Source organism: Daucus carota, chromosome 2 (assembly GCF_001625215.2).
Source record: "Daucus carota subsp. sativus chromosome 2, DH1 v3.0, whole genome shotgun sequence".
Taxonomy (NCBI): domain Eukaryota; kingdom Viridiplantae; phylum Streptophyta; class Magnoliopsida; order Apiales; family Apiaceae; genus Daucus; species Daucus carota.
In genome coordinates this window covers 11,034,861-11,055,098 of record NC_030382.2, presented here as the reverse complement: position 1 = coordinate 11,055,098, position 20,238 = coordinate 11,034,861, and the positions used below count along the sequence as shown (strand labels likewise).

The window sequence follows — 20,238 nt, the reverse complement described above, 5'->3', positions numbered from 1 at the left end:
AAATTCATCAACAATGACCAGAGTATATCTTTTCTTTGCAATGGACATTATATTTACTGGTCCAAACAGATCAACATGAAGCAGATGATATGGCTCAAGAATTGAGGACTCAGTTTTACTTTTGAATGAGGACTTCCTCTGTTTTGCTTTCTGACAGGAGTCACAGAGTCCATCTGGAGTAAAAACTGATTTGGGAAGTCCTTTCACAAGATCTTTCTTCACTAGCTCATTTATATTGTTGAAGTTCAGGTGAGATAATTTCTTGTGCCAATTCCAGCTTTCTTCAATACTGGCTCTGCCAAGTAGACAGATTGCAGAGCTTTCAGAGTTTAAAGAGAGCTTGGCTTCATAGATGTTCCCATGTCTATATCCTTTCAGAACAACTTTTCCAGTGCTTTTACTAATGACCTCACAGTGTTCTTCTAGGAAATCAACATGATATCCTCTGTCACAGATTTGACTTATGCTCAGCAGATTGTGCTTAAGTCCTGAGACCAGAGCTACAGATTGAATGATGACATTTCCAAGATTGATATTGCCATATCCCAAAGTTTTCCCTATGTTGCCATCTCCATAAGAAACATTTGGGCCAGCCTTCTCCACAAAGTCTGATAGCAGGGCTTTATTTCCTGTCATATGTCCTGAGCATCCACTGTCCAGAACTAGGATGTTTTTCCTGTTGCCCTGCAATCACATACACAACTAATGATTAGTTTTAAGGACCCAGACTTGCTTGGATCCTTTGTTCTTGTTAAGTTTGTTAACACTAGCAGCGGAAGATTTATCAGAGATTAAATCAGAGTTTGTGCTAACAGACTTTTTAACAGAGTTTAAACCAGGAGAATCAATCTTTTTCTTCAAAGAAGGTTTTAATTCATAATAGTCATAGTATAAACTATGGTATTCCTTACAAGTGTAAATGGAATGCCATAAACTACCACAATGAAAACAAGGATTTTCTGGTCTAAATCTAGTATTCCTAGTCTTAACTTCTGATTTGGAAGACATAGCATTTATGTCCTTATTCTTCCTACAAAAAGAAGCAAGATGATTAGGATTACCACAGTTATGACAAGTTTTCCTAGGAGCATTAGGAATAGACATATAATTGTTGCTTTTGTTTATTTCTACCTTCCCATTTCTATTTTTCCTAGGTTCCTTAATCCTGTTTTCTTTCTTAACCTCCTTGAGCTTATGCTTAAGCTGTTTCTGAGTCATTAAACCAATATTAACCTGTTTAGGTTTTTCAGTTTTTGATTTGTCCTGAGTCTTTGATTCTGCAACAAATCTTACTGGAACTACCTTAGGTTTTTCAATTTTAATGGTTTCTTGTTTATCTGACTCAGCTTCATATTTATCAGAGTATCCTAAACCTTTCTTCCAGTTTCCACTTTCTAGGATATTCTGAGTAGTCTTTCCTGAGTTAGTCCAAGTTCTGATTATCTCTCTTTCCTTAACAAGTTCTGATTCAAGAGAAGCATTTTTCTTTAAGAGTTCATTTTTAACAAAAACAGAGTCATCTCTTTCCTTCTGAACTTCTAGCACCTGAACTAGTTCTTGCTCAAGATAATCATTCCTTTTCTTAACTTCTAAGATTTCAGATTTTAGTCTCTCATTTTCTAGAGTCTGATCTCTATAACTAACATGCATATTTTTGAGAAACAATCTTAACTCAGTTATATCTTCAGTGTCAAAAGCAAGAGTGGAATGGGGTACCTTAGTTTCAACAGTCTCAGTGCTGTTGTCCATATTTGCCATCAAGGCATAGTTGACTTCTTCCTCTGATTCTGATGAGTCTGCCCAGCTTCCTTTCTTTGTGATAAAGGCTTGTTCCTTTTCTTTCTTGGCTTTCTTACACTCAGTTGCAAAGTGACCTTTCTCACCACAATTGAAGCAGGTGTATTTAGACTTATCAACTTTTCCAGATTTTTCTTCTTTGCCTTCATTCCTTTTGAAGGACTTCTTATCAGAGTTTCTGTCTTTCCTTGAGAACTTCTTCCCTTTGTTAAAGTTCTTGTAAGCCATCTTCTTAAAGCTTTTCACCATCAGTGCTGCCAGCTGCATCATCTCAGTATCACTATCATCAGAGTCTGAAAGTATATCAGTGTCTGAGTCATCATCAGAGTTTGATGACTCAGTGTCAGACTTTTTGACATGTGCTTTTCCTTTGCTTTTCACAGCTGTTTCTTCTTGAACTTTTAGAGCAACTGGTTTGGGTATCCCACCATGTCGTTTGCTCCTTTGCTCCATTTCAAGTTCATAAGTTTTCAATCTTCCAAAGATATCAACCAGAGACATCTCTTCAAGGTTATGATTATCTCTTATAGTGGTTACCTTCAAATCCCATTTTTCAGGAAGAGCAAGCAGAAATTTGAGATTTGAATCTTCTAAATCATATTCTTTATCCACCAGAGACAAGTCATTCAGCAGCTTGACAAACCTGTCATAAAGATCAGTCAATGATTCACCAGATTTTGAATCAAAGTGTTCATACTCTTGAGTAAGTATGGTTCTTCTGTTCTTTTTGATGGCTTTGGTTCCTTGACATCTGACTTCCAAAGCATCCCATATTTTTTTTGCAGTTTTGCATCCAATCACCCTATTTGACATAGCATTGTCAAGAGCACTGTGCAACAAGTGTTTTACTTTTGCATCTTTACTGATTGATGAGATGTCCTCAGGAGTATAGTCTTTCTTTTCTTTGGGGATCATCTTCTGGGGTTCATCTCCAACTGCAACAGAGAGCTTTGTTGGCATGTGTGGACCATCATAAATCCTGTCCACGTACTCTGGATCTGTAGATTCCAGAAACATAGCCATTCTAACCTTCCAGATAGGATATTCAGATGCCTTGAGGACCGGAACCCTAAGTGACTCATATCTACTGTTTGAAGTTTGTGATTTTTCAGACATGATTGTGTGATTAAGATCTCACTGTAGGTATATTAACAGAGCTGGCTCTGATACCACTTTTTAGGCCGAATTAACTCACTATATAAAACTGTATAGTGAACACAATCAATAATAAAACAATCAAATAAGAGAATCAACAAAGTAAACTCTTATTCACAAAACTCAGTAGGTTACAAAAACTCTCTTAGTGATTTATATCTTATCACTAAGAGCTGCAGGGTTACAAGAATAATATTCTTGATGTTCTAACTCTTATAGAGTAAACCCTAATCTGTGTTTATATACACAGTTACATGATATCTACTGATTGATTTATAATTATCTGCTTCCTAAACTAATCTAATCAGTAGCTATCCTTCTGCTGTCCTGATTTGCACAATCTCCCTTGATCTTTATCTTCGTTATTTAGTCAGATCTGCTCCTGAAAATCAGCCGCCTGCAAACTCTGATCATCGATAAACTCTGATCCAGCTGTCAGTCGTTAAACTCTGATTTCAGCTAAACTCTAATATTTGCTTCTGCACACTAAACAAGTTAGATACCTGTGACATCATCAAATATGTAACAATATTAGTGTTAGTAACTTGTATTGTAGCTTAATCTTATAATTAATAACTCAGTTTGAAACTTTTCAAAAAAGTTTTGAACTTGGGTATTTATGAGAAACTCTCTATATTTTTAAATTATATAAGCGATTAATAAATTATAAAAGAAAATAATTTCACTTGCAACTTATTATGAAAAGGATATTTTTAATTTATTTGACCTTAGTGAAAAAATATATCAAAATGAAAATTTCAGTGGTTAAATGCTTTATATATTTTCTCATACGATTATTATATTGAAAAATAAATGATTTTACATGAATATATATATATATATATATATATATATATAGAGAGAGAGAGAGAGAGAGAGAGAGAGAGAGAGGGGGAGGGAGGGTTCTCGTACAAACTTACAAACTTTTTTTGTTCAACACATATATAACTTGAGTTCAACAGTTTTTTAAGATATTTTGTTGAACATCGATTAAAATTATGTTGGAAAAGTACAAAAACTAATTTTTCAATGTCATAACTAAGTTAAACGTAGTATATAACCGATATTTATCTTCCTGGACCCTACCCAAACCCCAGAGGTATAGTTTAAGCATCTCTATAAATATATTCAACACAATAATAATTAATGTTCTACCGCTTGAACCCCAGTTACAAATTTGTTAAATGCACGATTTATCTGTGCATTATTTTTTAAATTGTGATGTTTTTTCAATAATTTTCAGCATAGATGGAGTTTATAACTAAGGATTAACATGTTGGGAGGATAAAAGAAATTAATTTTTTTTTGTAAGTTTGCAAATTAAAAAGTTTTTATTTGATCCTATCCCTATATATATATATATATATATATATATATATATATATATATATATATATATATATATATATATATGTATATATATATATATATGATTAATTAGCTAGAATATATATTACCTTTTTAAGAATCAACCATAATATATCCAAATCTATTATTAACGAGGGCAAAATCGGGAAAAATCTATTTGCGAATATCTACATATCTTCTATTTTTGGTATTTCCATAATTCAAGACAATCAAATAATTAAATAATGTATTAGAATACTTTCCTGTGTAGCAGAATAGTTATCATCCATAAAGAACCTCCTTTCATTGAGAGCGTTAAAACAAAGAATTTATTCAAGGATGTAGGGTTTGTGTTTCTTCTCCAAAATATAGATTTTTTGATATCGAACAGTTTATATGTTTTTGAGCTGATCTGTGTGATATACTTGCAGTTCTGGGATAGAGGCTAACAAGCAAATCAAATAACGATGGTGGTTCAAGCAAAACTCTATCATTGAAAGCAGGGACGAAGCCAGCAAACATCCACAAGGGGGGCCAAAAAAATTTCTTCGACACACTAAAATTTTTTGTTAACACAATAAAATATTCAATATAAAATAAATACAAAAATACTAGTAAAAAAATTATAGTAAAACTTTGCGTTCTTTTAAATCAAGATATCAAATATATAATTGTGTCAACTAAAATATTTAGCTATTTATCTTCAAATATATTTAAGTATAAAATGATCGGGAAACTCATCATAATAACTCTAAATTATACTGTAATCTTTAATTAGCAATTAATACACATTAAATGAAATTATATTATGAATAGAAGCAAGTAAAATTTTAACAATACCTCAAAAACTACATATTATGCCTATTAACCTTACAAAAACAACATACGATTATTTAGAAGATGACAAGTTACAGTTTAAACAAATAAAAATGTTATTTGGATGATGAAATTTGAATTGACGATGAGTAAAATCAATATTAATATATATTAATTAAAAAACTGATAATACACGAGGACTAAATCTATTTTACGATAATGAGAAGTGAGGTATAAGTTTCTGAGACCTCCACCAAAGATTCTTGTTTTTTTAAAAGAACCATATTGATGTTTAACTTTATCACATATTACATTCTACATTTTTTTTTAAAATAGGATAATTGTATGTATATCCATATTTTTGTTTGTTTTTATTTTTAAATTTGGTCTAATACATGAATTAGAGAAATCTAAGAATTAAAACGTTATTTTACAATGTTAAATTTTTTTTTAGGAGCGAACAGATATTTTTTTTAGGGGGGCCAAATTTTTATATTTATATAAATATGTAGATAAAATATAATTTTTTCAAAATTATATAACACAAATAATAACATTATGGAAACCCTAGGGGGCCATGGCCCCTATGTAGCTTCGTCCTGTTTGGTTTCAAATATATTCTAACATAAATTTGCCTCCTGCAGCTCTCAGCCCTTTCATCTCTGGAAAAACTGTAGTTTGGTTTTGTTCCATGTGAGTATGTGTCATTTAACTTTGTATTTACTATTAATACAAATATTTGATTTTATTATTGTAGTTGAATGCCTTTTTTATTGCATGGGTTCCTTAGTCATCAAGTTATTTGTTTATAATTTAGTTTTTAATGATTTTTAACCATTTAATTTTGAGTTCCTATTTTATGGGGTTACCTCCCTACCTAATAAGTTGTTACATACTGTCAAACTATTAATTGCCAATATACCAAACTTTTCACGTATTTAATAAATTGTAAAAAACACAATGTTATAAATATGTGACATTAGTTAAAAATAATTTTATTTTATAAATAATATTTTAGAAATTTGAAAATTTGTAAAATTAATTTTCATTTAGTTATATAAAAATATATAATTCATTATTATATACAAAATAAAGAAATAGTAAGAATATTAACTATAATAATCATTTTGAAATATGATCATAAAATAGAGTATGAAATACAATGGAGGAAAGTGAATTTAATCTATAGATTTCTAAATAAACTGTACTTAATTATAATTTTGATTCAGCGGGGTTCTTTATTATGTTTTTTATACCTATATATATTTCATTCGAATTAAATTGATAACATTCGAATTGATAACTTGAGTTTGGAAACGTAATTGCCAAAACTGCCAGTAGGTTGAGCTTTTGTAAAGATATCTGCAGTATTATCTGCACTCGTGATACTATGTAAATGAATTGTGCCTTTGGAAACTTGTTGACGAGTGAAATGGCAATCGATCTCTATATGTTTAGTGCGCTCATGGAAGACGTCATTGTGAGCAATGTCTATAGCACTTTTGCTGTCACAGTAAATAGGAGTGGCCAGAGAATGAGTTACACTCATATCTTCGAGTAACCATCGTAGCCGGATTAATTCCTGTGTGGTGTCAGCAAGAGCTCGATATTCAGACTCGGCACTTGATCGAGAAACAAGAGATTGTTTCTTACTCCGCCAAGAAATAAGAGAGTCTCCAAGAAAGAAACAAATCCAGTAGTTAAACATCTGGTAGTAGGATTACCGCCCCAATCAGCATCCGAGTAAGCATGTAACTCAAGTGGAGAGTCAAATGAATAATATAATCTATAGAATATGGTGCCTTTAACATAACAAAGTATGGCAAGGACGGTTGTGAAGTGAGGAGTGCGAGGAGCTACCATGAACTGACTTACGATATGCACTGCATGAGCAATATCTAGTGTCTATATTATATATTTTTTTTTATAAAAATCATGGTTAGATCATCTGCAATTATTTATACTACTGTACAAAAATAAGGACGAATACTATAACAAAAATAGATAATAGACAATTATAGAATTTCTTAAACTTGATTTGAGGTTTATATGATATCTAAATTAATAGTGGTTTAACTCCACAAAAATATAGTATCACTTGACTCAATTTTACTTGAGAATTGATTGTAGATGATAAATTGTTTGAAGTCATATTGATTTCAAATTGATGATTTAATGAATTTTCGGAATTCTAAATATAATTCTCCTCGATTTTACCGCTCATTTATGTTACTATTACTCCCTTCGTCCATCTCATTTATTTATATTTCTTTCCCAATGTTTGGCATGTATTGAGGTTCTCATTTCTTATAAAACATAGTTCCATAACATGATTTTGATATTTTCTTTTTGTGTAAAAAAGTCAAAAGTTAAATTTTTATTCAGAAAAAATAAAACAATTTATGAAACTAAATCTTTTAGGAGTCTTGGAAGCATGTCAAACACTCGTCCGCTAAGATTAACTACCTAGGGCACATATGGAGTACTATACATAAAGATATCGACACATATCAGATCATGATGACATTGCAGACTACCACTATATTATAATAATGCTAAAAAGAATAAAATAGTGTTAATAATTAATTCTGAACCTAACGTTAGTGACAAAAAAATCCGAACCTTAAATTAGTGACAAAAAGAAAAAAAAAATATAGTTTAGTGGTACGTTTTTAAATACACAATAAGTTGAGTGACGAAAAAATCTATTTTCCCTTTTTCAAAAAGTTATTTTATTGAGCGTTTTGGTTTAGAGGTTTTGGTATGTGTCATAAAAAACTAATCAAACAGCTATTTACCAAACACTTTTACAAGAAATCATTAGTTTAATCAGCTAGTCAAAACAACTATTTCAATAATTAGTCAAAATATCTGATTCAATCTCCTAATTACCAAATAAAACCTTAATATCTATCTTTGGGTTCTGACCTAAACTACAAAGGTCATGGAAAACCAAAAGAAGTAATTATGATTTTGACGTAGTAACTTGTTATTGAGCGAATGTTAGGATATTATATAATAAGATTATTATATTATATATGTCTAGATAGAAACTGAAAAATTTAGTCACTTTCTTTTTCACCCGTGGAAAAATAAAATTAAGTCAAAATTAAAATGTATAATTTTTGAAATTAATAAATAATAAGAAATTTTGTGACGAAATGCGTAATTTGAGAAATAACATAAAATCCAACCAAAAAGAACCGGACATTTCAAGTATTACATTATCAAGATGAAATTGCTTTTTGAGGAGAAAGACACGGTTTCAAGTTGCGTTACAAGAAATTTGAAAATTAAAAAATATTATGCGAAGCAAAATATAGGACGAAGTTGTGTTTTGATTATTTTTTTTCTGAGAAACATATTAGAATAATATATTTTTTAAAAGAAAATATAAAAACAATACATTCAGGACAATATTTCAGAATCGTCAAATTTATGTCCTCCCCCTGCATGCATACAGTGCCGACACCTTATGAGGTCATTTGGTATCATATCTGACATCATGTGTGCGGTTGAGTGCTATAAACAATCAATATATATAATTTTTGTAAAAATTAACTTATTAATTTATATTAATTAAAAATATTAATAAAATTATTGATATTATATATTTTTGCAATATTGATTTAATTTTGTATCAAATATTAATATTTCATTACTTAAATAGAGACAAAAAATTCAAATATATTGAGAAATCGTGTAAATGTGATATGAGTTTGAGGTATCATATTTGATATCATGTGTGTGGTTAAGTGCTGGAATCAATATATACAATTTTTGTAAAACATAACTTATTAATTTATATTAATTAAAAATATTAATACAATTATTACTATTACATATTTTTGCATCATTAATTTAATTTTATATCAAACATTAATATTTTGTTACTTAAATAAAGACAGAAAAAAATCAAATATGAATGTGTTTCATACATCTATCTCATACCCAACTATCAAAAACCCATATCCGGAGATTTAAGATATTAGGTCTGAGTTTTTTTTTCCGATCAAATATCATGTACTCCCCGTCCCTCTAATTTATTTACAGTTTTTCATACTGCTCGACACGCATTTTAAGACACATATAATACATAGTTGTATAACTTGTTTTTTTAAAAAACTTTTTTTTAGAAAAATATAAACAACAAACTTTTATTGAGGAAAAAAATTCAAAATAATTTATCAAACAATGTTTTATAAGATCATTAAAATGTGTGTCAGCTCTCATCAAACAAATTAACTGGGACGGAGGAAGCATGAGTTTAGAATAAGGGGGACGGAGGAAGCATGAGTTTAGAATGAATAAAACCCGGTAGATATCCAAACGATTCCTAAATTTGTTTGTCGTCGGCTGTTTGTAGTTTTGTCAATTAATGGTTGGGTTGACTTCTAGTTAAAGATTCTCGGGTCCCATGTTCTTATTCTTTCGAGCATGCTAACAGCTGCTAAGACATATTTCGTCCAGTTTCACAGTAGTTTACTTCAGTTTACTTGTGCTTCGATTGCATTCGTTATCGGTGTGCACGGATCGCTTGGCCTCTGCATATGTATATGTGAGTGTGATATGGATTTTGTTATCGTCGATTTTGTTATTTCTCTGGTGAAAGCTGGGTTTTTTCTGATTTATCGAAAAAAGTACTTTTCAAACTATTTCAGTCCCGCTTAAAATGACTTTTTGATTTTTGCCTTCATGTCAAACCCGAGTCTCGGGCGCGGCAGAACTCTGATATCATGTCAAGTAACCAAACCAAGATCATATTATACCCTAACAGTGAAATATGTATTTTACGAAAAAGTAAAATAATTTAATATTATATATGTTTGAGTAGTAGATAAATGATTTAATCTGTTCACTTGGTAGAATTAGTAAAACAGTGATTTTTATAGGAAATTGTTGATTTTGCGAAATATGTAAATCACAAAAATGTAAATTAATTTAAGGTCATATATTTGAGTAGTAGATTTAATAGATTGACTTGATAGAAATAGGAAAACAATGATTTTTAGTCGAGAAATAAATCAGTTTGAGTGGGACGGAAGGAGTATATATGTTAACTGTTTTATGAGTAGTTTGATATTTGAAATTAAATAGTGTGACTGACATAATCTGCAACCTGTTTGTTACAGGTTTTGCAATGGCTGTGAAAGTGATTAATTTGGAGTGTGTTTGATGAAAATTGGAAGGTCTGAATGAAAATTTCGCAGTTTTACTGCTAAGAAGTGGTGTTTGAGTATGTAATTTGTGGTCAGTGTTGTAAATTTGTTCAGTTGTGAAAGAATAATGAGTTTAAATGTTCTTAATTGGTATTGCCAGCCTATAAGGTATGGTATTTGGGCAAGCGAGACGCAGAGTGCATTTGGTGCTTATACACCATGTGGCATAGATTCTTTTGTGATCAGTGTATCTCATTTGGTGCTTTTGATTTTGTGCTTGTACCGAATATGGTTGATTACAAGGGATGTTATGGTGCAGCGGTTTTGTCTGAGATCGAATGTTTATAACTATGTATTGGGGGTTATAACCACTTACTGTACTGCTGAGCCTTTGTTCAGATTGGGTTTTGGGGTTTCACTATTTAACTTGAATGAAGACTCCGGGTTTGCACCTTTTGAGGTGCGCTTTTTTTCTTTCCCTCTCTGTCTCATATCAGTTAGTTACATGTATCATGATCATTAGGGCTAGCTTGCAAATTTTATTAAGTTACTATGATTGCTCTTCTAAGGTGTACCATAAGTTGGTCATTAGTAATTGTTTTTATTGGATAATTGGTGGCTTTGGAGATGCCATCTACAGGTTTCAGCATCAGTAGTTCCTTTAAAGTAACAGTTACATTTACAAGTTAATTCAATTTCTGAAGAACTGTAATATATGACACTACTTAAACATCCTTTACAAAGTAAAAAATAGCCCTGCTTTTACTTTGCACCCTTTAACATATGACACAATCCCCATTTCGAGTTTTTCCATGCATGATACAACTACAGTTCGTCACAACTTTATATGTGTTTATTCTTGTTTTTCAATCAATTATATATATAATTGCACTCTCTGAATTCTGAATGGGATAGAAGATCTTTATGCAGGTTGCACAATCTGTCCTTTTATTGTTGTAGTACATTCACCTATGTTTCTTCTCCATGAGAGAGTAGAACATTTATAATCAGGACTACATTATTGTTATCACAGGTGGTTTCCTTGATTATCAGTGCTCTTTCTTGGGGATTTATGTTGCTGATGATTGCCTTGGAAACAAAAATTTATGTTCGAGCATTTCGATGGTACATCCGCTTTGCAGTTATATATCTCCTTGTCGCAGATACCGTGATGCTGACCTTTTTGATTTCCTTGAAGAATTTTTACCCGAGGTCAGTTTTTGGTCATTGATGCAAGCACTTAATGCACTACTTTCTCAATCTCGTCTTTTTGAATTGTGGGAATCGACAGATTGGGCTGTACACTTACTGGGTTGTTGCCTATATCGTCACTCATCACTATAGCGGGAAGGCTGTCAGATGTTTGAAAAACTTGTTCGTATTGGCTGATAGAAATTTAGGAGCTGTTGGTTTGTTGTGCACCTCTCCTTTTCCATCTACTTAATAGAGCTCCACTAGAATCCCCCCTCCCTCGCTGCGAACTGTTTTTAACATTGCCTTGATTAAAATCAATAAATGAACTAAGGACAGGTCTTCTCGTAACACCATGATTTGCTGTTCAACCTTAAAGTTCTTCCAGTTTGTTTTAATAATTCCTAATTTCTCCAACCACAACATCCCAAAATAGCATCTGAATCCTGTAACCCGAGTGGTACAAATATTCGATAATATCTCCCCTAGCTAATGTAGGAGCAATTCTTACACTTTCCCGTACCTCTTACAGCCTCCCGATTTCCTAAGGATACACTTAAATTCTTTAGTTTTAACCACAGGCACCCTGAATTTTCTATGATTGCAATTATGAGTCGCCCTAGGGTCAATCATAAGTACCACATACTCTCCCTCTGATTTCCTCTTTAGTTTTATCGTCTTTGGTGATGATAATCAATGATGGAATTTAAAGAAACTTCGGGTTGATAGGTGCACAATCCCTCTATAACACCCTTCCTCTGTTCCTCTGTAAGCAATATCCTTAACTCTTTTATTTATATATCTGCTCCTCCATGCACTTTCCATTGCACCTAAAATAACGCCTTTTCTCTTTTGTGTTGAAATTTGCTGGCTGATAGAAGCCTAACTACCAATGGGCTTGGCGTTAGGGATGCATGAGTCATTGTCTTTGGACTGTTCTGTGAGGACTGATTAGAGCTTAGTTGTGTTGTAACCCCCGATTTCCCCATATACCCCCATGTTAAAACCATTAACCCTGAGGTGTGGAAACTATGAGAAAGGTCTAGACTAGGGCTATTTGTTGTAGATGAAATTTGATAGGTAGAGTGAGTTTGGCTTTACCTTTATTGGACTTTTGTACTCCCATGTACTTCTCTTCCACTTTGAGCTAATTTCATGGCTTGCTTCAACGTATGCATACTTCATTCGCACGTTGAAGTCTTCCTTCAATCCATTACAAAATGACTATTAAAATGATTTGGAGAAGTTTCTATAGTGTCGTTGTCGTCTTGATTAAATGCCTTTGAAACTCTTATATCGTTCCTCTTTGTTTTATGGTGAGCCACTGGTCACAAAGTGTCCCCATGTGTAGCGATCAGAACTGCTGCAAGATTAAACTCCTCATATCCTCCCAACGCATAATCATTCTGTTTCTATGCTCCCACTGGTAACGCTTCTTCTAATTTCTCCTCGTCACTGAAACAATAAAAGGTGAAATTTCTCTTTGGCGGCAAAATCCATCTACCCGGGTTGGTACCATCAAACTTTGGTAGATCTATTTTTTGACATCTCTAGGTTCCTCCGGTCTGAAAGTTCCCCTCCTACTCCTGGGTCTTCAACTGTCCATTCCTTATCATTGTTCCGACTGGTAATCCCTTGAAACCCTAGTCCCTGAAAAGTGGGATTGCGAAACTCTTAAGCCTACACCTTCATCGAGAGATCCCAAATCCCCATCATCATGGTGTTGCATGTGATTCACCTGTTTAAGGGCTGAGATTGTACTGTAGTTCTCATTTCTGTTTGAAATTCTTCTTGTCGTCTGGTGACCTCTGAAATTTGGCTGAGATCTGTGTTGGTTGTACTGACATGTGAAATGTTTGATTGTGTAGAGTTAACAATTTTTTTTGAGTTATATTACTTGTTATAGAGAAATTACTGGGTCTTCAAATTAAATTTTAAAGTGTGATGTGCACTAAAATTAATCACTGATGTAAGTAGCCAGTAGGCATGTAGGTGTTTGTGAACCTTTGACAGGGAAGTTCACTAAAAATAGCTACTTTTTGTGCAGGTTTGTATTGCTTTTGTACATGTGTACATTCTTCTGCAAGGTTTGTCATTTGTCCCTGAAGAATGTTATCTCTGGTATTTTTATTAGGGAAAAATCTCAAATTGGTCACTGAAGTGAGCCTGTAGTATCAAAAGTTTTTATCAAACTTAACGGGGTCTCACTCGTACCACTCTAGTAACGGATAATGACATGACGTTAGTTTGCTGACAGAGTGTTTGAGTGGCGTCACGTGGCTTGTGACTCACATTGCAACGGTTACAAGAGATAAAAGAAAACGAAAATAAAATAAGATAAACAATTATAAAAATAAAAACTTGATAGTCACAAGCCACATAACGCCACGATCATCACCTTTAGCACCTATTCTTGAAGGTAAGGTAAAAACTTACTGTTGAAGGTAAGTTTGTATTGTTTTAATTGTTTATCTTATTTTATCTTAGTTTTCTTTTATCTCCTGTGACCGTTGCAATCTGAGTCACAAGTCGCCACGTCAGCTTCATTATGTTTTACTAAAGTGTTACGAATGAGACCCCGTTAAATTTGATATAACTTTTGATACCACAGGCTCACTTCAGTGACCAATTTGAGATTTTTCCCATTTTTATTATTGGCTTTGTTCTGGGTTCCTGAATAAAGAAGGTTCTTCTGCTATGAGTAAATTATTAGGAACTTGGTTTGGTGGAGGACCAGACTTTGTTAGAAGAATTTACTAAATATGTAGGATTAAAAGACAAAATTCGGTTCTCCAGTTTCAGAATAAATGGTGATTATAATTTCCGAATTAGAAGGCATAAAGATAAAAGTATGGTGACACATGTTATGATGCAGATTATGTTCCTTTAATCTCTGTTTCGATAAATGTAACACATGTTATGATGCAGATTATGTTTGGAATGCTTCTCCTTTTTTACATTCCGAATCTGGACCCTTATCCGAATTACATCCCACTGTCAACGGGGTCTTCTGATGACACAAAGTATGAAGCACTTCTTGGAGGTGATCATGTTTGTCCAGAGAGAGAGGCCAACATATTTTCCAGTGAGCATATATCCTTGAATAGTAGTACTGCATAAGCTCCCTATATATTTTTGCTGGTTACCTTAACTTATCAGTGGTGAAGGTTCACTATATATCTCTCCACATACTTAAACCCCCTTTGCGATTTACCTGTATATATGATGAACACATAAGGGTGTTATTTTAACAGGAACATATGTCTTGCAATATGTACCTATCAGATTGTCGTACTCAACATAGCTTTAAGTATATATATATCATATTAGAGAAATAATTTACAAGGCAGTGTGGTAAGTTTGACTCACTTTCTTTGAAGCCGGTAGTAGGGTACTTTGTGGACTATGATAGTTTTCCATTTCTTATTGCCAAATTTGCTACACAATATATAGTACTAAAATTTGTTAGTTTGAGCCTATTAGTAATATATCTAATGATAAATTCGTTGCATTGAAACTAACAGTCTGGTGCCTAATCCTTGTGGTAGGGATGTTTTTTGGGTGGATTACTCCTCTTATGCAGCAAGGATACAGAAGACCTATTACTGAAAAGGATGTTTGGAAGTTAGATACTGTTCGCAAAAATCTACACGCAAGCGCACGTGATCACAAGTAATATATTAAGTTCGATCCCACAGAGACTGGTGAATTAAGAATACGCACCTATGCAACAATGTATGATCAATTTTCACTGCCAAGACAATTAACAAGGATGGTTTCTTTTATACTAATAACTAAAATTACTAATCAAATTCAGAATAGGAAAAACACATGGGATTCTAACTTCATTATCGAATTCATCTAGAATTGAAATTACTGATTAACATGCGACTGTTGATCCTAATCAGACAACACGAAAGTAATACATGCCAACTCTCGTTGCACACATATCATACCAATCGAAATCCACAATTAAGATAGAAATCTCATGGACACCAACAAAGCTCAGACCCTATATCTCTATAGCGGTAGTGTAAGCAGAGAGGTTTAATAGCAAGTCGTCTATCGTGATTACACAGGGTGATAAAAATAGTTCAAGTCTACCACAAATTATGTTTCATTCACATAATCCTATGTTTACATGGCATAGTTCTAAATTCAATCATCCACTCTCGCTTCAGAAAGAATTAACAAACAACTTAGAAGTTAGCTACGCTCCTAAGAAGAATAAGCACGGCTCATGCAAAGAAATCAACGTACGTCGCAAGATCAAGTAATTAATATTCGTTACTAGACTACATCGATAAATCCATTAGAATCCCATGAAGGCGGTTAGTTCCTAATCGAACTAATCGACATCATGGGTTCTAGTGAAAACATGATAAATACAAGACAAGAATTAATTGGAATAAAAATGCTTGAATTAATAATAAAGATCACACGTTACAGAATTGCTGTTCACGATCTCGCTCGAAACTGTCACTTCCTCGCGAAGAACGATCCAATACAAACTGATAATGTGCTTGATTATAAGAGAAAAATTGAATAATACGATATTCTACTATTCTAAAACTACTTGTGCGAGGCTAGGGTTTTACACACGAGAAATTAAATTACATTGACCAAGTCAACCGGGCCTCGACCGCTGCGAAAATCCGTCAAAATAGCTGTAAAAATCGGCCCGGGGTACTTCTGCTGGGCGCGGCCGCGCTAAACTAGCGCAGGCGCGCTAGTGACAGCAGAAGGTAGCGCGGGCGCGCTAACAAGTAGCGCGGGCGCGCTACTGTCTGTCATGGTGGCCCTGTTTCTTCGTTTCTCGCTCGTTCTCGCGTGCATGTCCTTCCTCGCTCTAGTACCACTTCCGTAGGTGATCACGGTTGCATTTAGCATATGCAACAAGCCCTTTAAACCCCTAGATAGCTCTAGTGGACGAGTGTGCTCGTGAGGGTTTGTAGAAGATATACCCACAAAATCCCAAGTCGCGATGAATCCACAATTCTCTATTCTTGCAAATAATGCACCAAAACCAACCTAAAATGATAGAAAATCACTTCATCACCTCAACTCGTGACCTGCACAGAAAAACAATAAAAACACATCAAAAGACACTAAACACTTAAGTACAACCAATCAATTTAAGTGGAAATGAAGGCCTATAAGTGCGTATAAATACCACTTATCACACCCTCAAACTTAAACTGATGCTTGTCCTCAAGCGTCAACGACACTATACAATAATACAATGCAATGCATGAATGCAACTACGTGATGAATGAGTAAACTATGAAGTAATTGCCTTGCCAATTATAATACCTCAGATTGTGCTAATGTTCTCGAATTTCATCTCTCTCGCTACTAAGTCAATTACTCTTCTATTTACAAGTGTGGAGTGCCCGTGTGTGCAAGCATGCTCTTTTATTGAGACAAGACAAAAACTACTACTCCCACAGAATCCCAATCAAGAATCGTAAAAGTTTAAAACTAACACCCCGTCACTCAAGTCCAACTAAAAGCCAAGGTCCCAAAGAATGTCCACACCCTTCTATTTTATTCACTATATATTTTTTCTTTTATTGGTGATTAATTGCTTGGTCTAAGGTCAGAGCGCTTCGCAGTGTAAATGCGTTACGAACACCACAAGACTTCACACACCAATTATTCACTTTATTCTAGTGGTTTATTTAACTGTGCAATGGTTGAGATCCCTAAAGATTTATGCACTAGTACCCATGTAGCGAGTGTTGGGTCAACAATCCCAAACCACGAAGGGCTTTAGGTTGTTAGGCACAAAGTCCCCTCAGACTTAATTACTCGAGTACTAATGAGCTCAACCTAGTTAATTCTACCACTTATTTTTTTAGTGAATTTATTTACTACTCTTTTTTTTTTTAGAAAGGCATATCTACCCCTCAGTTCCCCCAAACTTAAGATTTACAGACCTAAGCTGAAGGATGCTCAATTCAATCCTAGAATTCATGGAATTTCGTCTAAATCCTATCTCAAGAACATATGTGAATTACAATTTCCAACACAAGCAATTTTCAAGTACTAACCTAGCATTGCAATTGAAACTACTAATCAAGAACTACGCACATAACTCATCATAGGCAATTAACTTGGCTTAACTTCATAATTCATGCAAATGCTCGTGATACTAACTACGACAATGAATAAAAAAAATGAGAAAATTAAAAATAAAAAAAAAAAAAACATGAGAAAACATAGAAAACATGAGAAAAATAAAATAAACGTGAACTACATGAACTAACTAACACATGCAATAAAATATAATATATGCTCTTCCTTAGATTACCACCCCCAAACTTAAAATTTTCAATGTCCCCATTGAAAGTGATAAAAAGGCTAGAGCACCCACATACCTACTCGGAGTCCGAGTCCTCCCCCTCCTCTGCTGGAGGTGAATCAGGTGGAGGATACTGCTTAGGTTTAAGAAATGGGGTATCCATTTTCTCAAACAAAATCTCGCCACCACAAATAAAATCAAGAGCATCAAATATTGTCTTTGTCCTGCAGAAAGTCTCCAAACAAACGTTAGTAAACTTAATTGTCACTTCAAGAAGTAACCATTGATCGACATTTATACTTTCAGAGAACTTTGTGATAAAACAACGAAAAAATTCACATCCATTAAAGGACCGAACTCCGTCGACTTTCACACAAGGTGGAGGCTCGGGTGGTGGTTTTTCAGACTTTCACAGGAGTCATAAGAACTTCTTGGCCTTTCATGTCACTGAATAAAGAGATGAAATTGCTATCCTCTTTTTCCAAGAGTTGAAGTGTAAGAGCCTTTTGGACTGGATAACCCACCAGATTTTGTGTAAGATCATCTTGGACAATCATCATGTCAGCTTTAAAACATGTACTCTCAAGTATAGGGGTAGAGGTTGGATTGAAAGCCAAATTTTCAATATCAGAACATGGAGCAACCTTGATTGAGCTAATCCCCTTCAGGAAATGTAATTCAAGCACACCTGGTGTAGGAGAAACTACGATCAACTCGATATTGCTTTTTTCACGCACCTCATCATCGCCCACACGGTCCACAACAACAACTTCATCGATTTTGCCGTCAGCGACACGATCTTCCTCTTTATTAATAGGCACATCATCATCCCAGGTCGAAAAACTATCACAATCTCCATCATTTGTAAGAATGGTAGCATTTATGTCATCTTCAACTTGGGTGGCTATAAGTGGAGAAGAATCGGGTTGTTCGACAGTAAAAGAACTAGCTAATCGCTCAAGTCGAGCCTCCATCATCAGTTCTGTAGCTTTGAGTTCCTTAAGCGTCTTGTTTATGTTCACCAACATATCATATACCTCATTTGTTTGATCAGAAAGCACTTCTACAGTGGGTTGAGGAACCTGTAGCTCTTGTACTTGAGGATATTGATACTGTTGAGATTGTGGTTGCTCATATTGAGGCTGATAATACAGTTGCTCAAACTGATCATATTGTTGCATTGGAGGTTCTTCATAACATTGTTGCTGAAATTTTTGTTCTTGAAATTGATGTTGACCATGATATGGGAAATCACCAAAATTGTTGTCCATGTAAGAGAAATCTGGTTGATCCATCCATTCTTGATCACAAGAATTAGAATACTGATTGTACTCATATCCTTCTTGATAATTATATCCATGTCCCGACTGAGTATTCTGAGAGTTGAAGTGGTTATAAGAGCATTCATAACTATAGTGACCCTGAACACCACAAACTTGACAGAAGCTGTATGTTGTAGGGGCAACTTGTGACATCTCATCGACACTCATCGGATACAAGGTCGGCTCTGTAGCTTTCGACGAATATGCCTCAACTATGGAAGATAGAAGTGCAAAGGTATCGACTTCTTCCATTGTAACCCTGTAACAGCACAAACACAGCCAAGAACGCAGTAAAAGCTACCTCACTTGGAACTGAAGTCCCAAGGAGGCAAAGGAAACATTATAAATAACTAAACAAAAACAATAGATACAACAACAACTAAGAAAAGTGAGAAAAGAATCCGAGTCAGTGAATTTTAATGCACACTGATGACAAGTACATAAACTAATTAATTAACACCGAGTCCCCGGCAGCGGCGCCAAAAACTTGTTCGCAAAAATCTACACGCAAGCGCACGTGATCACAAGTTATATATTAAGTTCGATCCCACAGAGACTGGTGAATTAAGAATACGCACCTATGCAACAATGTATGATCAATTTTCACTGCCAAGACAATTAACAAGGATGGTTTCTTTTATACTAATAACTAAAATTACTAATCAAATTCAGAATAGGAAAAACACATGGGATTCTAACTTCATTATCGAATTCATCTAGAATTGAAATTACTGATTAACATGCGACTGTTGATCCTAATCAGACAACACGAAAGTAATACATGCCAACTCTCGTTGCACACATATCATACCAATCGAAATCCACAATTAAGATAGAAATCTCATGGACACCAACAAAGCTCAGACCCTATATCTCTATAGCGGTAGTGTAAGCAGAGAGGTTTAATAGCAAGTCGTCTATCGTGATTACACAGGGTGATAAAAATAGTTCAAGTCTACCACAAATTATGTTTCATTCACATAATCCTATGTTTACATGGCATAGTTCTAAATTCAATCATCCACTCTCGCTTCAGAAAGAATTAACAAACAACTTAGAAGTTAGCTACGCTCCTAAGAAGAATAAGCACGGCTCATGCAAAGAAATCAACGTACGTCGCAAGATCAAGTAATTAATATTCGTTACT

At 34.0% G+C, this 20,238-nt stretch overlaps 1 protein-coding gene across 6 annotated transcripts in view; it reads left to right on the top strand.

Moving 5' to 3' along the window:
- The first annotated feature begins 9,463 nt into the window (after nt 1–9,463).
- Nucleotides 9,464–20,238, top strand: part of LOC108207043 (ABC transporter C family member 12) — a 38,127-nt gene continuing 27,352 nt past the window's right edge. The window contains exons 1-6 of one of the 6 annotated variants that reach the window (XM_064086421.1): nt 9,464–9,673; nt 10,248–10,734; nt 11,308–11,486; nt 13,513–13,552; nt 14,394–14,550; nt 15,014–15,137. In XM_064086421.1, coding sequence (XP_063942491.1) covers nt 10,402–10,734; nt 11,308–11,486; nt 13,513–13,552; nt 14,394–14,550; nt 15,014–15,137 — 833 coding nt within the window. In that variant the 5' untranslated portion in view covers nt 9,464–9,673; nt 10,248–10,401. Of the gene's footprint in view, nt 9,674–10,247; nt 10,735–11,307; nt 11,487–13,512; nt 13,553–14,393; nt 14,551–15,013; nt 15,138–19,578; nt 19,619–19,644; nt 19,682–20,238 lie in introns of those variants that run through there. The other 5 variants (XM_064086424.1, XM_064086420.1, XM_064086419.1 and 2 more) reach the window with 5 other exon arrangements.